Genomic DNA, 25,545 nt, shown 5'->3' with positions numbered 1-25,545 from the left:
CTGGTGTTAAGGGAGTCTGACTGAAAACAAGCAGCATTGCAAACATCCAAGTGTGGTTAGTTCATTTTACTCCTGTAATCTGGCACATCTTCAAGGATTACGAGGTTGTAAGCACTACAAACTCGGGTTTTGCAAATACTTTAAAACGTATTTTTCACCATTAGGTACCCTAAAAAGGCTTTGAGTGATGTGTGATTCAACTCAAGACATCAAATCGCTCTGCTTGTTTACCTACTGGTGGAAAACAAAATAGAAATGTCAGTTGTGGCCAAGGTCACCAGGTAAAGTGAGGCTAGTGTTGAAAAATTCTTTCAGGAGATGAAGATCAAGGGTTCGGGTCATCAAGTACGAGGCAGTGAGGGAAAACTTTTGCCTGATGACCCTCCAAAGAAATCTCAGGGGAAGAAGAAAACTGTTCTAGCCCACGGAGTGAACATATTTGGGTTTTTCATGATCACCAAGAAGTCTACTAATTTAATACATTAAACTTGCAAGACCTACGCAGAACCTCATGCCACAGCCTTCCCCTACTTTTCAAAAGTTTGGAATGGCGGGTACTCGCCTTAAAGAAGAGGGATTGTTTTTCTTTTCTGGGTTACCAATACCCTAAACGGCTTCTCTAGCAACCGGATCCCAGAAGCACTTATGCTCTTCCTGGAAGCCCATCACCCCCTTCCTTCAATAAACAGCGTGCTGGGAGGCCTAAATGAAGCTGCGGCTCCAAGGCAGCAGCCACCAACCTGCGAGGCAAAGGCGAGACGCGGCTGGTCGCCGAGCCAGGAGCATCCCACACCGCACCATGGGAGCCGCCATCTTGGAGCGCACCAAGTGGAAGGCGGGCGCGGGGGACAGGCACAGAGCCCGCCTCCGCCGGAAGTGGTCCTACCACCTCAGGCGGTCCCCCCTGCCCGGGTCCCGCAGATGGTGCAGCCCGGCCCGGAACAACATGGCTACGGTGTTTCGGCCCCTGGAACGCCTGCGGGTGCCGCGTCCTTCGCTGCATCCCGGGGTGACGGGCTCAGGCTCCGCCTGCTGCCGCTGCACTCTCGGAGGTACGGGCGGCCGCACGCCTGGAAGGAGGGAGGGTGGAAGAGAAGGGAGCGTGAGCCCACCGCGGCCTCTCTTTTTGGAGGAGGCTGGTGCGACCTTTCCCTTTTGCTGCACGCGTGAGCAGCCGGGTTTGCTTCGGGACTGTGAACCCCTCCGCTCGGTGCCTGGAAAGCAAAGGGCAGCTAAGGGCTGCACTTGCAAAGGTCCAAGTTGCTCTTCGAGAACATACCTCAGTCGTCGGGTTTCCTTTTCTGCAAGGTTTTGGTGCGGAGTTCAAGAGATGGGAACCCAAGCTGTGCTGCTTACATTCTGAAAGACTCGAGGCAGGCGTCCTCATCCCCCAAATTATTCCTTACCGTCTTTCTGAAACTATTAAAGGCGTGACTGCTATTGATAATAAAATTATTATAGTGTGCGCGCACACTCACACACACATAGCATCCAGTGACAGAGGTACCCTTCTATATTTACAGAATAGGAAGTAGACAAGGTTGTCACTCGCCCAAGGTCACAGGGAGCTGGCAGATGCTGTATTTGAACTAAAGACCCAGATCTGACAGCGTCACAGGACTGCCTTTTCATAAACAGCTATTTTTGTTACTACCTTACTGTGTCAGATCTCAGTGCACGGTTCAACTGTTTTTAACTCATGCACAGCCAGCGATGCAGAAGGGTACATTCCAGACTTGCTGAGCTGTGGTCAGTGATTTCTGATCTAGGGTTACTGAGTCCAGATCTGAAAGGCTATCTTCAGTGCTGAAGTTTCAAAACTGGAAGTCAGGATGTAGCTTTGCCCAATATTTCATGTTTCTCCCAAAATAAACCAAGCAAAAGTGGGTGTGGGTGTGGGTGTCTGCATTGCTAACCCCTAACTAGATAGCAAATGCCCATTTGTTCTTCATAGCTCATCTTGCCAACCAGTCTTCACACTCCATCAATCCCTACCTCTTTCAAATGTAAGACTTGCCAAGACTTGCATTCAATATTTGACTGGAGATGTTTGCTTCTCACCAGGGATATATAATATTTGTACCTATCTGGATGGATCCTTTAGAGGCAACCATGCTCTTATTTGCTGCGCGGGGCGGGGGGGGGGGGAGAAGACAATCAAAATGACTTTATTTTCTTTTTCTACTTTTTAGCTAAAAGATACCTACTCACAGATAACATTGTGAAGTTAAAGGAATTTCAACATAAGAAGATAGCTATTGCATATAACCTACCTGGCACCAAAGGTAATATCTGTTTTATTAATTCTTTAATCGTCTGTCATTCATATTTCTTCTTTGTCTCTGTTCACTCTTTCAAGACCTATCTCATAGAGAGAAAAAAAGACAGAGTGGCCATTAGTTTCCCATCAACCCTTCCTCTCAGACTCTGGTACTTCAAGTCCATGGCTCTTCCTTTAGCCCTGCCCCTAGGAACCCCACGAAAATAGTGATATTAGCCCTGTGGCCAGTCATCTAGATCTCTGCCGCTCAGAATATGATTTGAGGACCATCATCAGCATCAACTGGGAGATCGATAGAGATAGACTTGGAAAGGCAGCAGGTTTGAATAGACTACATAGTTCAAGAGTCCAGGCTTTCAAATGTTGATTAAGTATACCATAGACCTGTGATATACTCGTAGGTCAGTAAGACCATGGTGTGGTAGAACATTTGGATTTTTCACACTTTAGAATCTAGGATTTACTTTGAAACGCTCACTGTGTTTGGGGTACACAGAAGAATCAAAAATAGCAAACTTGGCATCTGTTAAGACTGATTGCCAGATGAGGCTCATTATACTGGGTTTTATTTTTTTCCTCCTACTTTTGAGAGCTACTTCAGGAGTTAAAACTGCTTGCTGCTATTCCAGAGAGCCTGAATTCGGTTCCTAGCACTCAACATTGGGTGACTTAGAACTGCCTATAATGGTTCTAGCTTCAACTCCTCTGTTGCCCTCTTCTGGTCTTTGCAGGCAGAAATGTGCACACACCTTTGTGCAGACATGCATGCTTGCATAAAATCAAAATATTTAAAACATGTGAAAAGCACGAAAAACATGAGGACACCAGTTCTTTGGCTTTAGTCCCTGTCATATCTTAGCAATCTTGCTGCGTTCATTCCCTCTGTCCTGCAGGTTGAAGACTTCAAACTCCTTGATAAGCATATCTAAGACTTCCTCTGGCTTTTGTTGATTTGTTTTTAAAAGACCTCATTGGTTACTGTTGGCCTAAGACAGTTTCACATATGAGCATCACACCCTGCCCACTCTTACCATCATCTCCCTACCTCCACTTCCAAACCTTTCTCGCACATTCCTGCCTATGCAGCTTGCCTTGTGACCCTCTGATACACACCCAACACTCCTTCCTCTTGCCACCGCCAGATCCCAGCCAGATCCCACTGAGCGGCTGACTGACATGCCTCCATCCCTCCCATCCTGGTCCTTCTCACTGCTTTTCAGGGTCAAGCCCTAGCAGTCAGGGAGGCAGTCTGTGGGCGTTTTGCTTGCATGTATGTACTATGTGTTTGCAGTGCTGAGGCCAGAAGTGGTTAGCTGCCATGTAGACCCTGACTGTGAGTCCTCTGCAACAGTAACAAGTGCTCTCAACCGCTCAGCCATCTCCAGGCCCCAGGCTTGCCTTTTGATCTTAGGTATTTGGGGGCTATCTGAGGTTTGCATAGGAAGTACTCCCCGCTGTTTCTCGTTATGTTTAATTGCTGTGGTCTTCATGAATCTGTGATAGCTGTGGACATGTTCCGAGATGCAGTCTAAAAGTCAGCCCCGTCTACGGCACTGTCAGACGGGTACTTATACAATCCTGCCACCGTTCTATTATTTTAGGAGCCTACAGTGTCACTCTGTCACGTACCATACTTTGTACAGACTTTTCCATCACCACATTCCCTGATAGTCCTCCACCTCAGGGAACATTATCTGTCCTGCTCACAGTCGCAACAGATGTTAAAATGCGACTCTTCTTACTGCTTTGGTTTTGTTCTCCTGCTATTTCTACAAAGTAACCAGACTTCCTGGGTAGACTTTAAACCCTTAGGGAGGAGAGATAGCTTTGTGCGAGAGACACATCGCTCTTGACTGTGCTTGTGTGGTAAATACTTGAAAGTCAAATTATTGAAGTCCTAATTTACATTTTTAAAAATGTTTTAGATTCACTGGGTTAATGATTAAGAGGTACAGGATGCAAAATCATTGCTTTAAAATCTTCTAGATGAGAAATTGCTTAGAAATCCCCCAAATTGAATCGCTTAGTTCATACAGGGGCAGGATGGAAATGAGGTTGCTCGTACCATTACTTCCTAGCACTGACTGTAGGGCAGGCCCTGTGCCAGATGCTGTCTGTCCATACTCTCATGTAATCCCGTGAGGCATAGGCATCGTAGTCCTGACTTTGTGCATGAGGAACGATGTCTCATGAGGAACAGACAAGCGTCTTCCCAGAGCATGTAAGTACCATGACCCAGGTCTGCCCAGGTCCTTGCAGCTGCAAAACCATCGCCTGGTTCTGAGAAGAAAGATCGAAAGACCCAGTGCCTTGGTCACTAACCATGTAGGAATTTACTCAGACACCGAGAACAGAGCGACATTGCTCTTGTTCTTACGCTGCGAGTGTACATCAACAGCATCCTTTCACAGCTCTGGGCCTTGTAACAAGTCCTAGGCAACTCCTGAACCGAGAGCAGCCCTGCCTTAGGCTCCTGCATTGCGCCTCAAACAGGACTGAGGAAAGTAGTGCCCAGACGCTGTGTGCCCTGAAGCTGTGTGCTCCCATAGAACCACCACTCTAGAGAGGCCCGTCAGTGACCTGAAAATGATTCTGTTGCTAAGAGTGCTAGCGTTTAGAGAACTGCTGCTGTTGTTGTTTGTGGCAGATTTTGTCTTTGTCTTTGTTTTCTTTCTCTTTTTTCAAAGATTTTCTCTGCTCGCCATATAGTGGTATGGTTACTTTCTTGCAGCGACGTAAAGACAGGCCGTGAGGATTGCAGAGGGGAAGCTGACTCAATGCAAGAACACAAAATAGTCCTAGTCACATGGGCTAACGACCACGTGGTGGGCTGAATCCATCGCGAATTTACATTTCCCTCCTTCCCTTCTTCCTATCCTGCTCACTGATAGTCCGAGGGCCTGGCCACACTTACCTTCTCATGAGTCATCTGTAGTTTGATTTGTTAGGGCTGGAATAGTACTTGTTCAGACTTGAGTGTGCCTGAGTATCACCCAAATAGTGCCAGAGGCACTGCTTCCCCCTCAGTTTGTGTTTTCCAGAGAGTGGGGTGGAATGTGGTCCAGAATTTCCCATGACACGGTGGGCCTTACAGACTGTCGTCAGCACACACTCCTCTAGAGGGAAGCCATGACACGAAATGCCCTCGGTACCTCTTTGCAGTGACCTATGGCTAGCTTCCTCTCCCCGAGGTCAGCCTCCTCACGATCCCACCCATCCTGATCGCCACCCCCCTGTGCTTCCTTCCAGAAATCTATTTCAGAAACTTGGAAGAGAAGTTGACCCAGAACAAACTCATCTTGAAGGAAGAGTTGAAAACGGTGCTGTACCTGTGCCAGTCCCTGGAAGATGTGCAGCTGGCGAAAGCCGTCATTTATAGGTGAGACACTTCCTGAGAACCCTGGGGCTTCGTCACCTCTTACCCTGCCCTTCCCAGAGCAGTCACTTCTACACAGGTGACTTCCAGAGATCCCAGCATAACAGCTGCCGTCAACTGTGGACGATGCTCTTTACTCGGGGCCAAACATAGGACAGCACCTCATAGACTACCAACACAGTGGTCAGTCCTTCCAGTTACCCAACCCCTAGCACCTCAGCATACACCAGCGCTTCTCTGCCAGCTACCGGTCTCACAGACAGGTATTTTTGAAGCCTCTTTACTTGGCTAGAATACCGCCTGTTGCTTCCTCTCTCCCTGGGACCAGTGGAGTCCTCGCCCTCCTTCCTCCTGCCTTCTGCCTATGACATCTTTTTTTAGGTATTAGTAGAGATTCCTTTGTCAGAAGGGGAGCACTAGACAGTCCAAGGAGATGTCCCTAAGATTTCTAGTGCTTCTGTGCTTCTCCATGTTGTCTCGCTCTTTCCCCCTCATCATCACTCACTGTTGGCACAGTATAAGCAGCACAAGGCCACAGAAAGACGGAAACCGCTGAGCCCTGGGGCAGCACCACACACAGCTCAGTGTCTCCTAGCTAAGTGATTTGTCTGACCACACCACAGTTGGATGTTGGGAAAGGGAGGCACTGCTGGAGGGGTTGGGGCAGCAGGCACGTGTGAGGAGGACTGGGAATGATGGAAAGTCTCTTCAAAGCTCATCTGAACAGTTAAAGGTTTTCACAGGTCTTTATGCAAATACTTTATGATTTTGGTGATAGTTCAAGTGGTTTTTTATTTGGTTGGTTTTCGAAACAGGGTTTTGCTCTGTAGCCCAGGCTGGCCTTGACAAAGGCACAGTTTCCTGAGTGCTGCGTTACAAGCATGTCACCACACTGAGCTCCTTTCAGTCCTGGTTACTGTTGTAGAAAAGACAGTATTCTCTAAATTAATACAACCTCCATTAGTCTTATTATTTATATGTTAAGGAATCATAATTCTAGTGGTGGCACTAGAGTATTCCACCACATAGCAGCCATTTTAATCATCTGGTCTGTTTATAGTCATCTAAGTTACTTCTAGGGGTTTTTTTTTTCAGCATAACTAATATGGTGAATGACTCTAGAAAACTTAGGCACTCTCGTTTTTGTTTTGGGTCAAAGAGTTTATTAGTTAGTTTTTCATTACTATAACAAAACACCCGAGACAATCTACATATGGAGAAAGGAGATTATCTTTGATTTACAGTTTTAGACAGTCTAGGGCATGACACTGGCATCAGTTTAGCTCTCCTGAAGGTTTTTGACTGTCTCACACTGTGCTGGTAAAAAGAAATCACTTCTCAAGATAGGAGGCCATAAAGCTGAGTGGGACAGACTCCGTCTTTTGTGGTAACTCCTCTGGGACGTGAGGGGGCACATGAAAAATACCTGAGCCTTTTTGAGAGCAATATTCTTAGTTGGTCTGAGGACATCCCATTAGACTCCACATTGGACAACAAACCAAATTCAAATTATAACGCAGACTGCCAATAAGCCTGCAGATCAGGCCAGCAACACTAGTTTTGCTTTGTCATTTGAGAGCCTCTGGTTATTTTCCCCTTATTTTACATGTTATTACCCTAAAGCCTGCAGATACCTGTCAGAATAACACAACGGGATAAACAGGATAAAAGCTCTTGAGTGTCCTTTCTGCTTTTACATTCACTGCCACATTGAACTGTGACTACAGTCCTTCTCTGATCTCATGACACAACGACACAACCTAGTTGCTTTTCTTTGCTACTCTTGTGAGCAGCTGGGCAGGTTGGAAGGTCTAACCAACCTGTTGACTGTCTTCCTGAGGCCTGCCGCTGGCTGCCGGGAAGGGAAGGCCTGAGCTAAAACAGAAGCTCATCTTTAGTGAGCCACACTAAAGGGTGATAACTTTATCTCCTCATAACTTGCATCAGTGCTGTTCAGTTTATGAGGAGATTTTAGATCCTCCCATTTACTGCTGTTGACTTCATTTTGAACGTGGACTTCAAACCCGGGAAACTTTTGCTTTCTGTTTTTAATCTGGCACACGTTCCTCATTTACTGAAATATTTATAGATTTTGAAGACGCCTCACGTTAAATAATAGCTAACAGGAAATAGGTGTCATGTGCTGAGCCAACCTTATCCAGTTCTCACAAAACTATGCAAGTTCCTATCTCTACAGATGAGGGATGAAGCTCCAAATGGTTGACTTTCTTACAGTCACAGAGTCCATAAGCAGAAGGGCTGGGTTTGAACCATCACACGGAAGGAGCCAGAAGGCCTTAGTCACTGTCCTCTCCTGTCTTAGTAACTCAGTTCTCAAGTAGAATAAGGAAGCAGGGCTGGTATCTACCACCACTGTATTTGCCTGTGTGTTTGCTTGCTTACCCCCCCAGCCCTAATGCCACCCCAGCTTTCCTCTGTTGTTTCAGCAGAAGGAGAAATGCATGGTGGGGCCCATTCTAAGGAGCCCCTGCTGCCTGTGCTCCTGGCCCAGCAGGTAGTAGCTTAATCTAGGAGATAATCACAGTGTATATTTTACTTCGTTATTTCGCAGAGTGAGTTAGAGTTGGCCTCTAACCAAACTTTGTTTCAATGCCCAGTATATTAAACTCTGCAATTCCTGATTTTATTCAAATCCTATTTCTCCCAAACTGAGAGTTCCTTATTCTTTATTGTGCTCCCAGCATCTAGTAGAGTGCACACTATGGTCTGTGTGTGTCCTTGTGTGGGTGTATGGTATGTGTGATATATGTCGTGTGTGTGTGTGTGTGTTCGTGTTCATGTATGTATATGTGGGTATGTGAGGGTGCATACACATGGCTAGAGATCACAGTCAACTGTCTTCCTCAGTCACCCTAACCCTTGACTTTTGCGACTAGGTGTCACTGAACCCGGAGCTCAGGGATTGGCTCTGCTGGCTGTCCTGTAAGCACTGAGATTCCTGACTGCATCCGAGATGCAGATGCATGAGCCTGGCTTTTCTGTGGTGCTGAGGACCCCAGACTTGGGTGCTTCTCTTGCTAACTGAGATCTACTCATCCCCGAGTCTGTTTTTGCCACACTGCATCTTTTTGCTCATAGACTAATCTTGATTACCAGGTACCATGCAGAAAACAAGAATTTCACTTTGGGGGAATACAAGTTCGGACCCGTTTTCATGAGGCTGTGCTACGAGCTGGACCTGGAGGACTCTGCAGTGGAGCTCGTCAGAGACAAGGTTATTTACTGTTTCTCGGTCCCTTCCCCTGCTGAGGTGACCTGGTCTTCTCAGTTGTTAGAAAACACATCCTTTCATTACATGTTTTTTTCCTAGGTAAGACTTTCAGGCTGAATAAATAAGCTTTCTGTTTTTCAAGTGCTTCCTTGGAGTTAGCTCACAGGGAGGTTTACAGGTGTCTTTGGAGGCATAGCCCGGTACAGAAGCTGGTGGCCTAGTACATAGCTACCTTGGACGTGTGTCCTGTCTCGGGAGTTACGACTAGCCATTGATTTCTTATCCTGCATCTGTACGTTCTCTTGTTTTCATATTTTTTTTAATTTTTTTTTTACTAAAGTCTGTATTTATAAGTGGTCAAGTCTTAAGATGCTTTTATATATTTTGTTTTTCCTTCTCTAAATCAAAATGTAATTTCGCACACCATAAGGATAAGTCAGTGGATAAGAGTACTTCCCAAGTAAGCCTGAGGACCAGAGTTCAATCTGTGGACCCCACTAAATATGGAGGGGAGAATCTAGTCCTCACAGTTGTCCTCTGACCTCCATGCATGCACCATGGCACCTGCAGTCGCACATATGCACACAATAGAAATAGATACATTTTATTAACATTTGTAGCTTCTAAGAATAATAACAATAACAGTTATTATTATCATTTTTGGAGAACAGCTGCTCATCAGATGTGATTATTATTTCTACCTTAGAGAGGATAAGACTGAATTAGAAACATTATAAATTCATCCGTGGCCGGAGACACTGCTCACTTGGGCTAGTGCCCACCATTAGCATGTTTAGGAACTCCGGAGTGAACTTTGGCGTTCACTCACTCCTCTTTTGAACTTATTCTATTCTGTACTGTTGGAATGGACCCTAGGCTTTTTATATGACCCAAGTAACCCAGGCTGCTCTCTAATTTGTAATCCTCCTGTCTCGGCCTCCTGAATGGGGTGACTCAGATAATTAGCACTAGAGTTGCCCTTCAAGAACACCACCCATTAGGAAGGTGGGCATCACGTATTAGCAAGTAGAGAAAAGGTAGTTTAAGGCAAGTTTCAATGATTGCTCTTGCTGTTCTCTACTTTAAAAAAGAAAGAAAGGGATAGGGCATAATCAGGGGGATGCGCTTGAACAGAACCTGGGCTTGCCCCCCAAGCCCACAGTTTCAGAAAGTACAGCATGGCAGTATGTACTTTATGTACTTACAGTCATAACACCAGGGAAGAGGAGACCTGGATTCTTGGGGTTCGTTGGCCGACCAGCCCAGCCTACCTGTGTGTTCCAAGCCAGTGAGAGACAAAAGCGGCCACGGCACCTAAACAATGATATCCAAGGTGGCCTTCTCATGCACTGGCATACACGGGCACCCATACTCTCATGCACACATTACATGCTGGTATGTGTGAATTAAACAATTAAACAGTGATGTTTAAGGTTGTTCTCTGGCTTTTACATATACTGGCATATGTGTGCACCCATGCCCACACATACACATGTATGTATGTATGTATGTATTAAAATCTGGAAAGTAAACTATGTCTTTAGGGTTAGAATTACTAAAATCTCACTTTTCATTTAATTGGTATTCTTTTAATATTTTAAATAAATATTTTAATGTTACAACTAAAAGAAAATTAAAATTTTCATCATTATAAGTCAAAGGTATGATTATGACAGTAAAATCAAAATGCACATACTTTTTTAAGCCTCAGATACAGAAACCCCTTGTGTAAGAAGGCCTGCTGTAGAGAGGAGTGAACTGAAGAGTGAGGCCTTGCCAAACCCTGCTTCTGTGACAGTGCTTTCTCCATCCCGTGTCTCTTACTCCCGTCCGCTCTGGTCATTGTGCACCACTGCCCCAATGGTGGCTGAGACTCTGGCTTTATTTCTCACAGTCCTCTGGCTCTGCGTTCACTGTCTGCCTGACTTGTACCTAAGCTCTCCTAAACTACAACCCAGCCAGCATTTAGAGCAGACTTTGATTCCTTAGTCTCAGCATCAAGAGTCTATATGGTAGGCTGACCAAGCCCACTCCGTCACACAACAGGTTCTCCAGCAGCGAAGTGAGGATTAAAAAGAAAAAGGGCAGTTAGACAACATTGTAGCGTGACTCCAGTCAGTTCTGAGACTGAAGGCAAATTTAATTTTCCAATCCACTTTTTATACCATTTTAATTACATGCAAGTATTTTGGGCAAGCAGTAGAATAAGGAACTGACCAAGCAGCAATGGAAGTCCTAGATTACTGCCATGACAGTTGTTTAAAAGGGCTTGTCATAATGACTGAAATACTTGAGCCCACTTCCAAGCCCAAAATCTTGCCTGAAGCCTACTTCTTTTGTTGCACCCTGATACTAAAATTCCTGCCTTACCCTACTTCCCTATTACAGCCTGAAGTTAGATTCTTGCCTTACTTACTTCCTTATCGTGCCCTAATGTCAGATTCCTGCCTGAGTTTACGTCCTGTCATGGCCAGTGCCAGATTCCTGCCTGAAGCCCATTTGCTTGTCAGACTCCTGCCAAGCGGTACCGGAGAAGGTTTTCCACAGTAGGCCCTCAAAAAAGAATACAGGAGGGTCTGGTGAGATGGCTCAGTGGGTAAGAGCACCCGACTGCTCTTCCAAAGGTCCAGAGTTCAAATCCCAGCAACCACATGGTGGCTAACAACCATCCGTAACGAGATCTGGCGCCCTCTTCTGGAGTGTCTGAAGACAGCTACAGTGTACTTACATATAATAAATAAATAAATCTTAAAAAAAAAAAAGATAAAAAAAAAGAATACAGGAAACAACATTTGAATATCATGTAAAATGCTGTGATGTAAGAGAATTGAACTATTATAAAACAGCGGTAATGGCAACATAATTTATTCTTTAAAAATCATGATGAGAGGAAATCTTAAGTTTCTTAAGTAGTTCTTAAGTGATAAATGTTACCTAATTTAGCTATTCTGATATGTGTGTATTTTAAAACCAAATACAATAAGTACAGAGGTGGTTTTATTATTAAGATAAATAAAAGTTAAAAACAATGTTATGAACTACCGTTTTAGCAGACTTTTTTTCTTTCTTTTTTTTTGGTTTCCCGAGATAGGGTTTCTCTGTGTAGCCCTGGCTGTCCTGGAGCTCACTCTGTAGACCAGGCTGGCCTTGAACTCAGAAATCCGCCTGCCTCTGCCTCCCGTGTGCTGGGATTAAAGGCGTGCGCCACCACGCCCTGCCCGTGAGACATTCTTGTCTTCAGTCTAAAACCTGCTCTGTTGTGACACTGCTAGTCAGTGCAGGTTCACTGCTACCTTCCTGATTCTTCATTACTTAGGAAACATAGTTCTCATGCTTCTTGTCCAGGGCATCCATTCCCAAAGCTGTAACAGTGCTCAGCAGTTAAGCTTTAAACTCTTTTTTTGTTGTTTTTTTTTTTGTTTGTTTGCTTGTTTTTTGTTTTTTTGTTTTGTTTTGTTTTGTTTTTCAAGACAGGGTTTCTCTAAAAGCTGCTCTATATACCAGACTACGAGAGAATTCAGAAAACCACAGAATAAAACATGTAGAAGTAAGTAAGATACAGGCCCTGCATAGTAAGTGGCTCATGCCTTTACTCCAGCTCGAGGGACACAGAGATAGGTGGCTCTCTGTGAGTTTGAGGCCATCCAGTGATCTGCATGATGAGTTACAGGGCAGCCAGTGCTACCGACTGAGACCTGGTCTCAAACAGACACAGCATGTGACGTCCCTTGAAGTTTTAACTGTTGACCACACTGTATTGTTTCTCTTCTAGCATCTACAAGGCTTCTTCCTAGATTCAACGTCATTCAATATTTTGATGGATATGTTATTTACCAAAGGCAAATATGAACGTAAGTATTACATACAGTCTGAGGTTATGGAAAAACTCCACCGCAGCTTGGGTGGGAAGCGCTGTAGAAGTGACCTTAGATTCCTATTGAGGAGCCCCAGTGTTACCTCACTCCTGAAGTTTGAAAATATCTCTCTGTATGTGGTGGCTGACGAGAACCACCCCAGATTATCTGAAACCTTAGCAAGTTTCTATGCGTTCTTCCTACCTGATCAGGATCCGGGCTATTTGACTTTGAGGAAGGGCTTTCATCATGTTAAAATCTGCTGCTCTTTGGTAGGTGGTGCTGAACTGATTAGAATTTTGGCCACTGCCAGTGGATGCTTTTAACTGCTGGCCACTCTTTCCTTCATTGCAGGCGCACTTCAAGTGTTGATCGAAATGAAAAACCAAGATGTGAGGTTCAGCAAAGACACCTACATCCTTGCTTTTGCAATCTGCTACAAACTGGTAAGACTGTTCCCCTAACCCTCGGGGCCCTGGGCATTGAGGAGGATCTGAGAGTGAATTTACCCTCCCCCTCCCCCCTTTCTTTCTCTGGTTCCTTTAAAATCTACTTTCCATCTGGCACAAATATTTTAATTTTAAATATTCATTTTTAGAAAATTCAAGTTAGCCTTGTCAGGTCTTTTTACCATGGGGAAAGCAGTCATCCTTTGCACTTCTCTGGCGAGCGTGTAGATCTTGAAAACGAGAGACAAGTCCCGCTGGGCTCCAGAATCCCTGCTAGGTTAGACTATTCTAGATCAGTCTAACTGCTCCCCTCTGGAAATCATCCCTTCCTTCCGGGGTGAACTCTACATGTGATTGCTGTCATGTATTCTTTCTATGTATGGGCGTTTCACACGAATGCCTATCTGTGCACTGCATGCATGCCTGGTGCCCGGGGAAGTCAGAAGAGGGTATCTGACCTTCTGAAACTAAACTTGCAGGTGGTTATGAACCATGATGTGAGTGCTGGGAATTAACCCCTATCCTCTACCAGTCAGTGCTCTTAACCACTTAGCCCTCTCCTAAGCCCTGCTACCACGTACTCTCGATTTGTTTTTATAAGCCTTTGTAAATCTTTAAGCCATTCTTGGCTATAGTTCTAAAGGCTATAGTTTACTGACCTCAGGATGAGGTAATCCTTCCCAGTCATACAGCACTAGACCATGGGTCATTGCAAATGGTGATTCCCAGGTAGGATCCTGCCCAGGCATGCTTCCCTGGGTGTATGGAGTACAGAGAATTAATTCAGTTCTGCTGCTTAGGAAGCCAGAGGATGTTCTTCCTGGGTTGTATCCAAGAGGAACTTATTTCATTAAGTGGAGGCAAGTTGGGAAACAGAGCTGCTGAGATTTCCCATCATATACAATTCAGACTTTGTTTGGAGGATTGAGTCTTGAGTCTCACAGACTCACAGAGGTGGGGCTGGAGCTGCCATTGTAAAACCACCACTGTGGTGGCCCGGAGCCTGGGGCTAGGTTTCCCTCACTGACCTGCTGATAGGTGCACCACTGGTTGATGCCTCACTGAGGGGTGGGGCTAGGTTTACATACTGCCCTGCTGATTGGCGCCTTACTGAGAGGGCAGGGCTAGGTTTGCATCACTGACAGACTGAGTGCATCACTTGGAGAGTGGTTGGTACATCACTTTCTCCAATTTAAAAATAAGATGTTCTTTTTTTTAGATGTATCTATTTTATGTGTGTAGGTATTTTACCTGCATGTAAGTATGTGTACCATCCGTGTGCCTGATGCTGGTGGAGGTCAGAAGAGGCCATCAGATTCCCTGGAACTGGAGTTATAGACAGTTGTGAGCCACTATATGTATGCTGGGAACTAAACCTAGATCCTCTGTAAGAGCAACAAGTGCTCCTAACTGCTGAGCCAGCTCTTCAGCCCCCTTGAATATGTATGTGTATATATATATATATATATATATATATATATATATATATATATTAGCTTCTATTTTTATGGGATTCTTTTATAACCTATGTTAGATTAGTATTAATATTTTCAAATAGTTGGCTTATGTGGAGATTTTCAAGTTGGAAATACCCCAAAGGAAAGTCCCCTATGTTACAGAGCAGTATAGTGCTAGTTAATTAATACTGGGCTAACTGTGTTGTGGGGCTTATGCCTAGAAACTAGCCCACTGCTAAACAAGGAAACTTAGATGTTTATGAGTGGAAACTGCTCTGCAGTAAGCTGAAGACTAAAAATTAAGAGTTGAACGGCTACCATACAGATAGCCTAGTTTATTTGCAAAAAGTCTCTGTATAGCTTTCTTTTCTTTTTGAAATTATAATAGAGAGATGGCTCAGAGGTTCATAGCACTGACTGCTCTTCCAGAGGTTCTGAGTTCAATTCCCAGCAACCACATGGTGACTCACAACCATCTGGGATGGGATCCAAAGCCCTCTTCTGGTGTCTGAAGACAGCTACTGTGTACTCATATACATAAAATAAATGCATCTTTTAAAAAATAATAATATAATTATATCATTTCGTCTTCCTTTTCCTCCCGCTAAGCTCTCTGCTATACCCCTTTCAGATTCATAGCTTTTTTTCACCAATTGTCACATGCATATATGTGTATGTATGTACATGTGTATTCCTCAATACAACCTGCTCAGTCTGTATAGTGTTACTTGTATGCTGACCATTTGGTATCGGAGAGCCAGTTAATGTGCTCTTCCCTGGGGAGGACAATTTCTCCCACTCTGAGTACCTGTCCCTTAGTTGCCTAAGCTCTTTGTGTAGGGTTGAAGCCTGTGGTCTTTCCTTAGGCCACACCGTCATGTCTTCTGAGTGTAATTTTTCAAGTGCCATCAGGTAGGCTCTGGGAAATTATTACTGAAGAGCTGAAATACTGAATGCTCTCAGTCATCAGTGCACCTGAAGGTTCATGGTACTGACTGAGAGTTCTCATCTTCTCACAGAATACCCCGGAATCGCTTAAAATCTGTACTACGTTAAGAGAAGAAGCCCTAATTAAGGGAGACATTATCTCCAGGAGAGCATACTGTTTTGTAGTGGCATTAGCTCTGAATCAGGTAAGACCTTGGGGCAGAAGAGACTGGCAGTGGGCAGGACATTATTGCTTTCTTTTGTTCTTGTTCATTTTTTTTCCCCTCCTAACTGTATTATAAGGAAGTCCTATCTTGAAAGCAGTAGCTTCTTTGCCACAGCAGTTCTCAGCTATACCTGTGTCTGTAAATAACGTTTTCACTTGGAACTGAACCCCAGCATGCATTCTTTTTAGAATGGTGGGCCACCATCTTCTGGAGCATGAAAGAAGGAAGCTACAGTCCAAGGGGAATATCTTTGTTACTGTGAAGACGTCAAATGCCTCCTGTGCAGGGTTCCTAGAGGGCATTTTAAGTTAGTTCTCTCCAAAGTGCAGATGAATAAGGTCTCCCGGGTCAGGCCTTGTTAGTTAGATAGCTCCATCTGCTGTTACTTAGATGAAGCCTTAGCATTCACTTAGCCCATCATCCCCTCACTGACAGACGAAGCAACCAAGGCCCAGAAAGACAATGAAACTCTGATTGGTCTCAGTGGGGGACACAGTGCTGGGACACCTGCTGTCTTAAAGAGCCCACCTCTGAGATTAGCACATTTGCTATGTGGAAAATGGAAGGCTTATGATATAAAAGACTAGGGAGCTCTTACTTAAGACTAATTAGAATAGGAACTTAGGACCTCAAAGGTGATTGTTTCCTTAATGCTGGGGAGGATACACTCCTACTGGGCACCAATTGGGCATGATCACTTCTGGCTTACCAGCATCCATGTCTGTCCAAGGAAGTTGTTTCATGTCTTCCTACTCTGCTGGGGGCTGAGGCACAGGGACCAATGTCCTGTGTGAGGCACATGTCCCCAGTCTTTTCATAGCTCTTTGCCCTTAGGAAGCAGAAGCCATCCCTGTGGGAGCTCACATAGAGCCTCCTGTCATCGTGACTCTGAGTCAAGTGCTGTGCAGGACTCTCCATGGTCGTAGTTGCCGCTTTGCCCTGACCTCAACCTTCTCTGGTAGTGTCAGCGCTTTAGCTTTTGTTTCTGTTCATTTTGGTCGAGTTTGCATTGGTGCTCTGGTACCGTTCAGTCACTCCATTTGAAGTCTTTCTAAATCCTTTTGATTTATGTGTATCTCTTATGTGTTGCAGAACTTCAACTTGGCTTTGTACTGGGACACTAGTCTTTCCTAACATGCTTATATTCATATGACATGCGTGAGCTTAGTGGAATTTTATTTGATGCCTTACATTTTTATAACTTAAAATATTTTCTGGCATGTTGTTTTCATTGGTTTGTACTGCTATGACTACCCTACTAGTCACTCTTAAAATGAAGTCAGAATTTATGAATGAAGCAGACAGACAAGTGCTGGAAGAAGGGCAGTGCCTTGTACTGTTTCTCCGGACGGAGTACAGTGTTTTTCTGTAGGTGGTTTGCTCAGATTGTAGATAACTGGGTGTCAGCCAGGGAGGCAAGTTGGTGGGAGGCTCTCTCTTGTGTCCCCTGTGTGTCCTTACTAGCTACTCTGCCTCACTAACTCAAAGGCCCTGAGAAACCACGTACGCCTTACCTTTTACCTTGAATTTTGGCAAGTTGGGTGGAAATGCTGCTCTGAACGAGCCTTAGCACGGCCTCAGCTTGCCTCAGGTCACCGTTGGAGGACTTCCCTGTCCCACGTCTTCTCTGCTGGTCACTCCAAAGCCATGTTGTTACTTAGTTTTCTCAATCTAATTCCTGTGACAGCAGCTGCTGATGGTGAAGTTGACGTGTTTTCCTTCTTCATCTCCTTCATGGAACTTTAGTGGCTACAGTACCTTTACTGGTGTTTGCTTTTCTTGTAAATATGCCCGGTTTATTGGCTTTAAGGAGGAAATAGAGGTGAAGAGATGGACCTTTGAAATCGTGCTCTTAGGTGCCATTGTGTAGCGACTCCTTCCTTCCCAGGTGAGTAGTTCTCCTCCCACGCTCTTCTGTGGTCCCAGCTGTAGGACCAGCTGTGGTCCTTTCTGGCTCCGTGGTTTAGTGCCATTAGTTACCATGGCATGCTGTTCTCCCAGCTCTCTCTGCTTTGCCTGCAACGTGTCTTCTGTTGAGTTCTTCAAACAAACTACAGAACCTGAGTTCTCAGTGGCTTGTTTTATTGCAGTTTTGCCAGACTTCGCATTTTGAGATGGCCCTTGCTTTCCTTGAGTTTTTTGTTTTATTTTTGAGCCCTGGTCTTCTGTTACGCATCTTGCCCGCTGCTGTGAAGTCTGCCCAATTTCATTTCTACGGCTGACAGACGTGAACTTGTTCTTGTTCCTCATTTTGTCCTCTGTCTCCATGAGCACAGCCTCATCCTGGAGTCCCCTCCACTGATTATTCTCTCGGTTTGTTTGCTGTGTCCTTTTTCCCTCTTCTACTTTCAAAACTCTTTCTTTACACAGTTCTTTCTCTGGTTCTCTTTTGATTACTCATCACTCGAAACTCTGAATGTCTTTTAGAAACCATTGGCAGGGAAGTGACATCCGTGGGACAGAAACACGGGAGTCCTAGTGTAGACAGGCAGCCTTTCCTTTGTGTAACAACTCCGCACTGTAACCTGTGGTCCTGCTGGCGATGCCCACACTTGTTTTCCTGATCTGTGGCTACCTCTCTGCCGCCTCCCGCAAATACAACTTAGCCACGAACCTGCTCTTCCTCCCATCTGTGCCTCCTTAGGGATCCATATTTGCCCCTTACAAGTCGCAAAGTCCCGGTCACTGTGGGTAGGCACTTAGGTCATGGAGTCTAGGTTGTGCTGGTGGAGAACCTCCTAGAAACTAGAAAGTGGAGTCCCCTTCTGTAATGTACAGGTCCTCTGCCTACTTCTTCTCAGCCTTGCTGGGCTCCACCTCCAAGGGTTCAAGACAGTGTGCCGCTTCTTCAGGTATTTGAAGCATCACTGTTCTCATTATACCAATGATGAGGTTAGCTTTGTTTCTCATTGTCCGCCTTTTCTTCAGAGCTGGCTCCAGTAGGAGAAGGGAGAATGCCGGTTTAATGCCTCCATCTTAAAACCTAGGCTCAGAGAGACTGCTAAAATATAGGGCGTCATGTCGCTGGGTAAAACTCTTCATATAGTGTTTGTTTAATTTTGGTTATTACAAAAATCCCATTGTTAGTTTAAACCCATGGGGCCCGTGTGTAGGAGCCCCTGCTTTCTCTAGGTGACCTGCAGGGGACAGAATGACGGTGTGCGCTTTGGGGGATGACTTTTTGTCGTTTTTCTTTCCAGAACCAGTTGAAAAACGCTGTGTCCATTTTTTCTCAAATCATGAATCCAGAAAGCGTAGTGTGTATTAACTTAAATGTAAGTGACTTCCTTATAGTTGGAAATGAGTTGAAATGTGGTCAAATGCCTACTGTTTTTGTCTGTGCAGTGACCTGATTGCCCAGTGTCGTCATTCTGGTCAGAACAATAGTCATTTACCAAGCTCCATTCTGGGAAGAACCACTCCTGTGACAGACGTCATCACCACGGGGCTTCCAGGAGTTTATGAAGGGTGTGTGTGTGCCTGTGTTTGTGTGTGTGTGCATGTGAGTGTGTTGAACGTGTGAGACACGTGTGAGAAGGCTGTAGATTAAGAAGGCATGACTGGACCTACACAGTTCTTTCCCAGGCCCTGGATGAAGCCTGTGTGCTAATTGCATCCCATCTGTGACAGCTAACTCGTGGCATGCCTGTGACTGGTATGCTAGTATGCTTGCTGTGCAGTCAGTAGGCATGGAGGAGACATTATCTATTTAATTCCTGTCACATTATCAGCCTGCTGAGGGACATCTACCCAGTGGCTTATCTGGGCTTCTGTGCCACCTGTGTGGGGCCTTATTAGGGACTGTACTCATCCAGCGAAGACATGAAACATTCGAGCAGAAAATGACAATTTTTTTCCCAGAACTCTGGGAGCAAACTGTCACTACCCCTGGTTTTAGAACAGGGAATCAGCTAAGGCGTTTTGAGGCACTGGAAATGAGGACTGCTTTGCCATTACAGAGAGCGCATCCTCCAGCCAGCCAGCCCATTTGATCCTTGCCTGAGTGCTGAGTACTGAGTACGTGTGTGCTGTGCGGAGTTGTGTAAGGCAAGCTCCCAACTTTTTCTTGTTTTATTTCTTTTCTGTGTGCATGTTTGGCCTGAATGTCTCTGTGTGCATCATGTGTAGTCTCAGTGCCCACAGAGGTCAGCCAGCAGGCATGTTTCAGTCTGAACCCCAGCAGGCCTCCTTCCCTCTCTCTAGCTCCTGGGGCTCATCTTCAGCTCTGCAGCCAGCCTGTCTCCAGGCACCCACTGCATGGTTGTAGCTGGCACAGATGGCACTGGTGCCTCCCTGTTTGTATTCTTCAGCCTAGCCCCTGGGTTGCTTTAGAAGACTGCAGGTGTTGAGAGTTGGAACTTGAAGAGTTTGAGATGGCTCATTGATTAAGCACACTTGTAGCTCTATCATGGGATCCACATTTGACTCCTAGTACTCCCAGGGTAGCTCCAGCTCTAGGGGGATCCGACGTCCTCTTCTGACCTGTGTTGCCAGGTTCCCACAGTTAGGTAGACAGCAGAGTCAGGGTATTAATACAGACAGCGGACTGTAAAGCCCAGGGTCTTCCACTTCTCCAGAAAGGTGAGATTATGAAACTAGGAAGGCTGTGTCCGTCATCCGGGCCTGGGACTCACTCACTACTCCTGGGAGTCATGGAAAGATCACAGGACTGACTAGCATGATCCACTACAGGTGGCCCATTCTGTGGGTTGCAGTTGCTATTCATACCTGTCTCTTGCAGTTGTTAACAAAAACGTAGTAATTAATTTTTTCACAGTCAGACAGTGTTTTGGTAGGAATATACCGTAAGCCTGCTGAGAGGGGGGAGAAATGTCTTAGTTAGGGTTTTACTGCTGTGAACAGGCACCATGACCAAGGCAACTCTTATAAAGGATAACATTTAGCTAGAGCTGGCTTACAGGTTCAGAGGTTCAGTCCATTTTCATCAAGGCAGGAGCATGGCAGCGTCCAGGCAGGCACGGTGCAGCCTCGAGGAGCTGAGAGTTCTACATCTTCATCTAAAGGCTGCTAGGAGAATTACTGGCTTCCAGGCAGCTAGGATGAGGGTCTTAAAGCCCACACCCACAGTGACACACCCACTCCAACAGGGCCACACCTCCTAATAGTGCCACTCCCTGGGCCGAGCATACACAAAGCATCACACAAGTCAAGCCTTGGGTAGGAGTCTGCGCATGCAAAGCAGCATCTGCCGTCTGACGTGGGAGGAAAGCCGCCGCCGGCATGGGAGTAGCATCAGCATGTGTGGTTAAGGACCACACATAAGGAACTTGAATTGATGTAAACTTCCATCTATCCTCTGTGTGAATGCAGTCAAGGAGTTCTCTACTCTCGGGAAGCTTTATTAAAATGGCCTTACTCTTTAAGAAACCCCACTTGGAAACTTCCAGATGTCCAATCTGCGCTCCTCATGTTGCATTATAAACCTGCTTCACCATCCTCTGAGGTGATAAGGAAGAGACAGCTGGCATTCACTGGGGAGGCTTGGCTTGCTCTTTTGAGTGACAAACTGGCCTCAGCTTTCCCAAGGCTGTCACCTCCTTGAAATCTGTAAACGGTTTGTTAGCCTGACAAAAGGCTGTCCAGAGAGAGCGCAGTCAGCATCAGCAAATAGAGATGGGGGCTCTCTTTTGTTTGGTCTGTTTTAAAAATCGGTGTGTTACATTACAATCCGGTGCTGCGGTGAATTAGAGTTTGAACTTACATAACCCACGCACCCCCAGCAGAATTTTATATCTGACTTGCATCTGCTGCCTCTGTGACCCAGAGGGCCTGGTTCCTTATTTTCCCAGCTGGTACTTGCCACATACTGCATTAATTTAGCCTATGATCTCATCAGGACGCACGCATGTCCACTCCCCTGTCAGTCTCAAGAGAACCACGGGCCTTCTGAGCAATGCCACTTGACATCACAGATGAGTTCCCACTGCAGATACATCTGAAAGCCGCGAGGCCAGGGCGGGGCACTCTGTGATTGCATTTGGATACCTATCACCTCTCCAGAAAGCTGGCACGGCTTTAGAGACTCATTTGGAAGACAGTTTACCTTGCAGAGGTGCTGACAAGTGGCTAGCCTGCCCACTGCACTCATGTGTGTGCTAAGACAGGTTAGGCCTTTAATGCCGTGAAGTTCTTGGGGACCAAAATAGCCCTCCCCCGATGAGCTGCTTGGCTTGAGATTTGTTTCCGTCTCTCAGGAGTCTGTTTATTGGAGGCTTGACCCTTACTGTGGTGGGGATGAGGTAGGAGACCTCTAAGAGGCAGCGCCTACACGAGGTTCCCTCCTTATGTGAGGAGCAGTTGGCAGTTAATGGTGTTTGGAGGAGGCAGAGGCTTTTCTCTTGAGGAAGTGTAGCCAGTGACATATTAAATAAGCCACATACTTGTAGAAAGGCGTGTTGGGAAGAGGCAGGGTTCCAGAGGGAGTGGTTGGGGAGAAGGGAACGGAAGGCTCGACATGGCCAAGAGTCATTATATACATGTGTGAGATATTTAGAGGATGGCACCGAGGTCACAGGGGTGTGCTCTCAGGAGGGAGGAAGCCTTGCCAGGCCCTGCCATCTGCCCTGTATGGGCTCGAGCCCCTTCCCGAGCTGAGCTCAGGCTAGCTCCATGACCTGCACCTCTAGACCTTGGAGTTAATGAGCTTCTCCCCTCCCGAAGCATCGGTTCTGTTATGACAGTAAAGATGCAAATATCCCAGCACACAGGCAAGACTGAAGAAGGGGGGAAACAAAATGGCTAGTGTAGGGTGGAAGGGAAACACTGCCTCTCACAAGGACCAGGGCTTCAAAAGCGGTTATTCCTTTTGGTTTAATAATTTCATCAAGTCCAAGAAATTGCCAGGTTTTTATTTTAATGTACACATCAGTCATATAATACAGCATGGTTTATCTCCATGATTAATTGCTATGCATTCATTCAATATGATGGTTTTTCCAATTATTTCTTGTGTTACACATTATTTAGTAGCTGACAAAGGAAAGATCCAATTTTACAGAAAATACATTTTGAAAATAACATCAAATTATAAACAGTGATTAACATTGGTTGATGAATTCTCAGTTATTCTCATTTTAAAACCTTTTCTCTGTGTCTCACATTGTCCTAGTGAGTACTGATAATTACAGGTGAAATGAGCCTTGCTTTTCCATGTGCTGTATGTGCCGGGCTGATAGGAATTCGTTAGCAATGTCATTTTGAAAACTTGGTTGGCGCCTAGTTTTGAAGAGTCTTTAATGGGTACAGTGTAAGTAGGCTTCACTGAGACATCAGCCAGGGTTTAAAGTTGGGGTATTTATTTTGTTTTCGTGTGTGTGTGTGTGTGTGTGTGTGTGTGTTTCTTTTTGTGGAATTCAGGAATCAAACTCAAGACTGGTGTATGAAGCACCTCTGATGTGAGCCTCCTCACTAGCCCTCACCATGGCGATGTCATTATACTATAGGAAAGTACATTTTGGCTGGTGAGTGTACATGCCAAGCACTTAAAAAACATGTATATGCTAATGAATTAGGGAATAGTATTTAAAAGGGGTGCCTGTCAGCTCAGGCATACCTCAACATTGAAACGCCAGCTCAGTCTTGTCTGGTTTTTATTCAGATCTTGATCCACATCCAGTCAAATATGTTGGAAAGCCTGATAAAGATCTTAGAGGACTCTCTTGACACAAATTTATCGAAATTTGTAAGAAGACACACATTCTCAGAGGAAGTGGTAAGTGTGCCAGCGCTGCAGGTGGCACCAAGTGCAAGCTCACGTGCTCACCCGGTGTACCGAGACCACCTGTGCAGCAAGAGGCCAGACACAGCAGTCTCTCTTGCATGCGTTAATACAATGACTCTTTCTTCCTAGGATAGCATGGCTTTTGGAATTCTCAGGTTCCTCCCATGTTGCTCTCTCCCTGTACTATTCTATAGGTCCCTTCCTTCCTCTGAATAATGACTTCACGCTTTTTCAGTTTTCTCTCAAGTATCTGTACCTTTCCCTTGCTCCTTGCTCTCAGTTAACCCTTGCTTCCTTTGGTGGGAGGAAATAGAAGCAAACTGAAAAAAGCGACTGGCACAATATCGGCCATTCTGATTTTGAGTTGACCCATTTTTACAGGGTTAGTGATGGACCTGAGGCTGCTGTTGAGAGCTCTGGTCCATATATTAGACCGGTCAGTGGCCTCCTTGGCATGTCCACCCCGATGTTTCATCTCCAGAATAGAATTACGGATTGTCCATCCAATTTTGGATCTCCCTCTCCTCCCCATGACACTCCCTCTCAGTGTCCATCGTCACGTTTCTAAGACCCAAGTTAGGATGGTGACATTGATCCCCTTTCTTCAGCTCCTTAGAGGGAGTTCTTCACTGTTACCCCACAGTGTGCCCCATGTGCAGTCACCTCTGCATCTGTCCTGTGCTTCTCCCAGTCCCAATCACCATTTGTTCTCTGGGCTGTGATGGGTCCTCTGCTTATTCTCTGTGCAGCTTGTGAAGTCTCTATCAGACAGTCGCCCTTGCCATCCCTATGGCTTTTAGGGTGGATCCCAAGCACCATTCTGTGCACTGCGTGAAGCCCTGTATAACCTACCCCACTCACTGCCCTTGCTCTCTATGTAACCTGTCCCACCTATCGCCCTTACTCCCTGTATAATCTGCCCCACCCACCGCCCTTACTGTATTTTATGGATTCTGTTGACCTCTGACCTCCCCGCTTATGTCTCATTGTAAAACGTGTGCTTTTTTGAGTTGCCTCTCGAAGGTAAATTGATATGGCTCTCTCTCATAGTCAGTCATGCCTATGTGCCCTGGTGTTTATCCTTATATATATGCTGTACATTTCTACATGTCTGTTTCTGCTTCAAAGAGGATAGGAAGACCTCACTGTGATGTAATGATTACTCTTTTCCAGCTGGCCAAAGTGAGGGAAAAACTGAAGGACAGCCCTGCACTCACAGCCAGATTCGATGAGGTCTATGGGAAGCTGCACGTGAACGGTCAAATCACCGTTCATTCTTTGGATGCTCTGCTCTGCCATGTCCCCCGGGACAAGAGATCCAACTTGTTGCTGTTAAAGAAGAGGGCAATCAGCCATCGGACCTTACAGCCTCTCAGCCGGTCCCTGCTGACCGAGTAACTGGTTTCCATTTCCCTGGTCTGCTGCTGCTACAAGTGGATTACTGGCTTCTCCGGGCCGGACATCTTACTTACTTCAGTGCCCCAGTGCTGACGCTTGGTCTCCCTAAGTCCTAAGTCCCCTGAGTGGTGACGTGCTACCAGAGAAATGGGAAGAGCTAGCTCAAGCCAAGGGAGCTCCACAGAAAGGCAGCTGCCCTTGTTTCAGAGGCTCCAGAGTAAGACTCAGAGCTGCTAATGCAGCCCAGTAGAGTGGAGCTCAGGAGGTACCCGCAGACGGGATTTCTCATGGTCTTGACTGACCTTTCACTGCAGAGGTGACTCGCAAGTTGGTGGGGAGACCTGAAACCCTCATCTCCCATCTTTGGAAGTGGCGGAGGCCTTCCTCATCTCCGCCACCGTTATTCCATCTGTGAGGCGATGCTGCCTGGGTGTGCTTGGATGACTTCATATTTCCATTCAAGGTTCAGTAGAGTTCAACTTTCTCCAGAATAAGAAATAAAAGGTTCTGTGCTGACTTGGGTTGTGTTTTTTTTCTTAGCATGTAAACAAAACTAGAATTTAGCCTTCAGAACTGGTAAGTATGCTAAGTTTAAAATGATTA

The 25,545-nt window shown here is 45.7% G+C and overlaps 2 protein-coding genes across 2 annotated transcripts in view; one reads left to right on the top strand and one right to left on the bottom strand.

Annotated features, from left to right (window-relative positions):
- The window catches only part of Mrps27 (mitochondrial ribosomal protein S27), a 72,306-nt gene extending 71,465 nt beyond the window's left edge, over positions 1–841 (bottom strand). Inside the window, exon 1 of the mRNA XM_021180173.2 lies at positions 741–841. Within this exon, the coding sequence (XP_021035832.1) occupies positions 741–813 (73 nt within the window). The 5' untranslated portion in view covers positions 814–841. The remainder of the gene's footprint in view (positions 1–740) is intronic.
- Positions 785–25,458, top strand: Ptcd2 (pentatricopeptide repeat domain 2). The gene is made up of 10 exons (XM_021180334.2): positions 785–1,052; positions 2,193–2,285; positions 5,531–5,660; positions 8,775–8,892; positions 12,662–12,740; positions 13,098–13,189; positions 15,669–15,782; positions 19,004–19,078; positions 23,422–23,535; positions 24,718–25,458. The coding sequence occupies exons 1-10, from the start codon at positions 800–802 to the stop codon at positions 24,940–24,942; spliced, it is 1,293 nt and encodes a 430-aa protein (XP_021035993.2). The 5' UTR covers positions 785–799; the 3' UTR covers positions 24,943–25,458.
- Positions 25,459–25,545: the final 87 nt, after the last annotated feature.

Source organism: Mus caroli, chromosome 13, assembly GCF_900094665.2.
Source record: "Mus caroli chromosome 13, CAROLI_EIJ_v1.1, whole genome shotgun sequence".
Taxonomy (NCBI): Eukaryota; Metazoa; Chordata; class Mammalia; order Rodentia; family Muridae; genus Mus; species Mus caroli.
Note: the sequence above shows the minus strand (reverse complement) of the source record. Positions and strands in the feature narration are given on the sequence as shown.

Excerpts from the sequence above, each read along its gene's own strand:
- Ptcd2 (XM_021180334.2), top strand. The coding sequence starts at position 800 with ATGGGAGCCGCCATCTTGGAGCGCACCAAGTGGAAGGCGGGCGCGGGG. Across the intron at positions 8,893-12,661 it reads TGGAGCTCGTCAGAGACAAG|CATCTACAAGGCTTCTTCCT; the intron begins GTTATTTACTGT and ends TTTCTCTTCTAG. Across the intron at positions 13,190-15,668 it reads TTGCAATCTGCTACAAACTG|AATACCCCGGAATCGCTTAA; the intron begins GTAAGACTGTTC and ends ATCTTCTCACAG.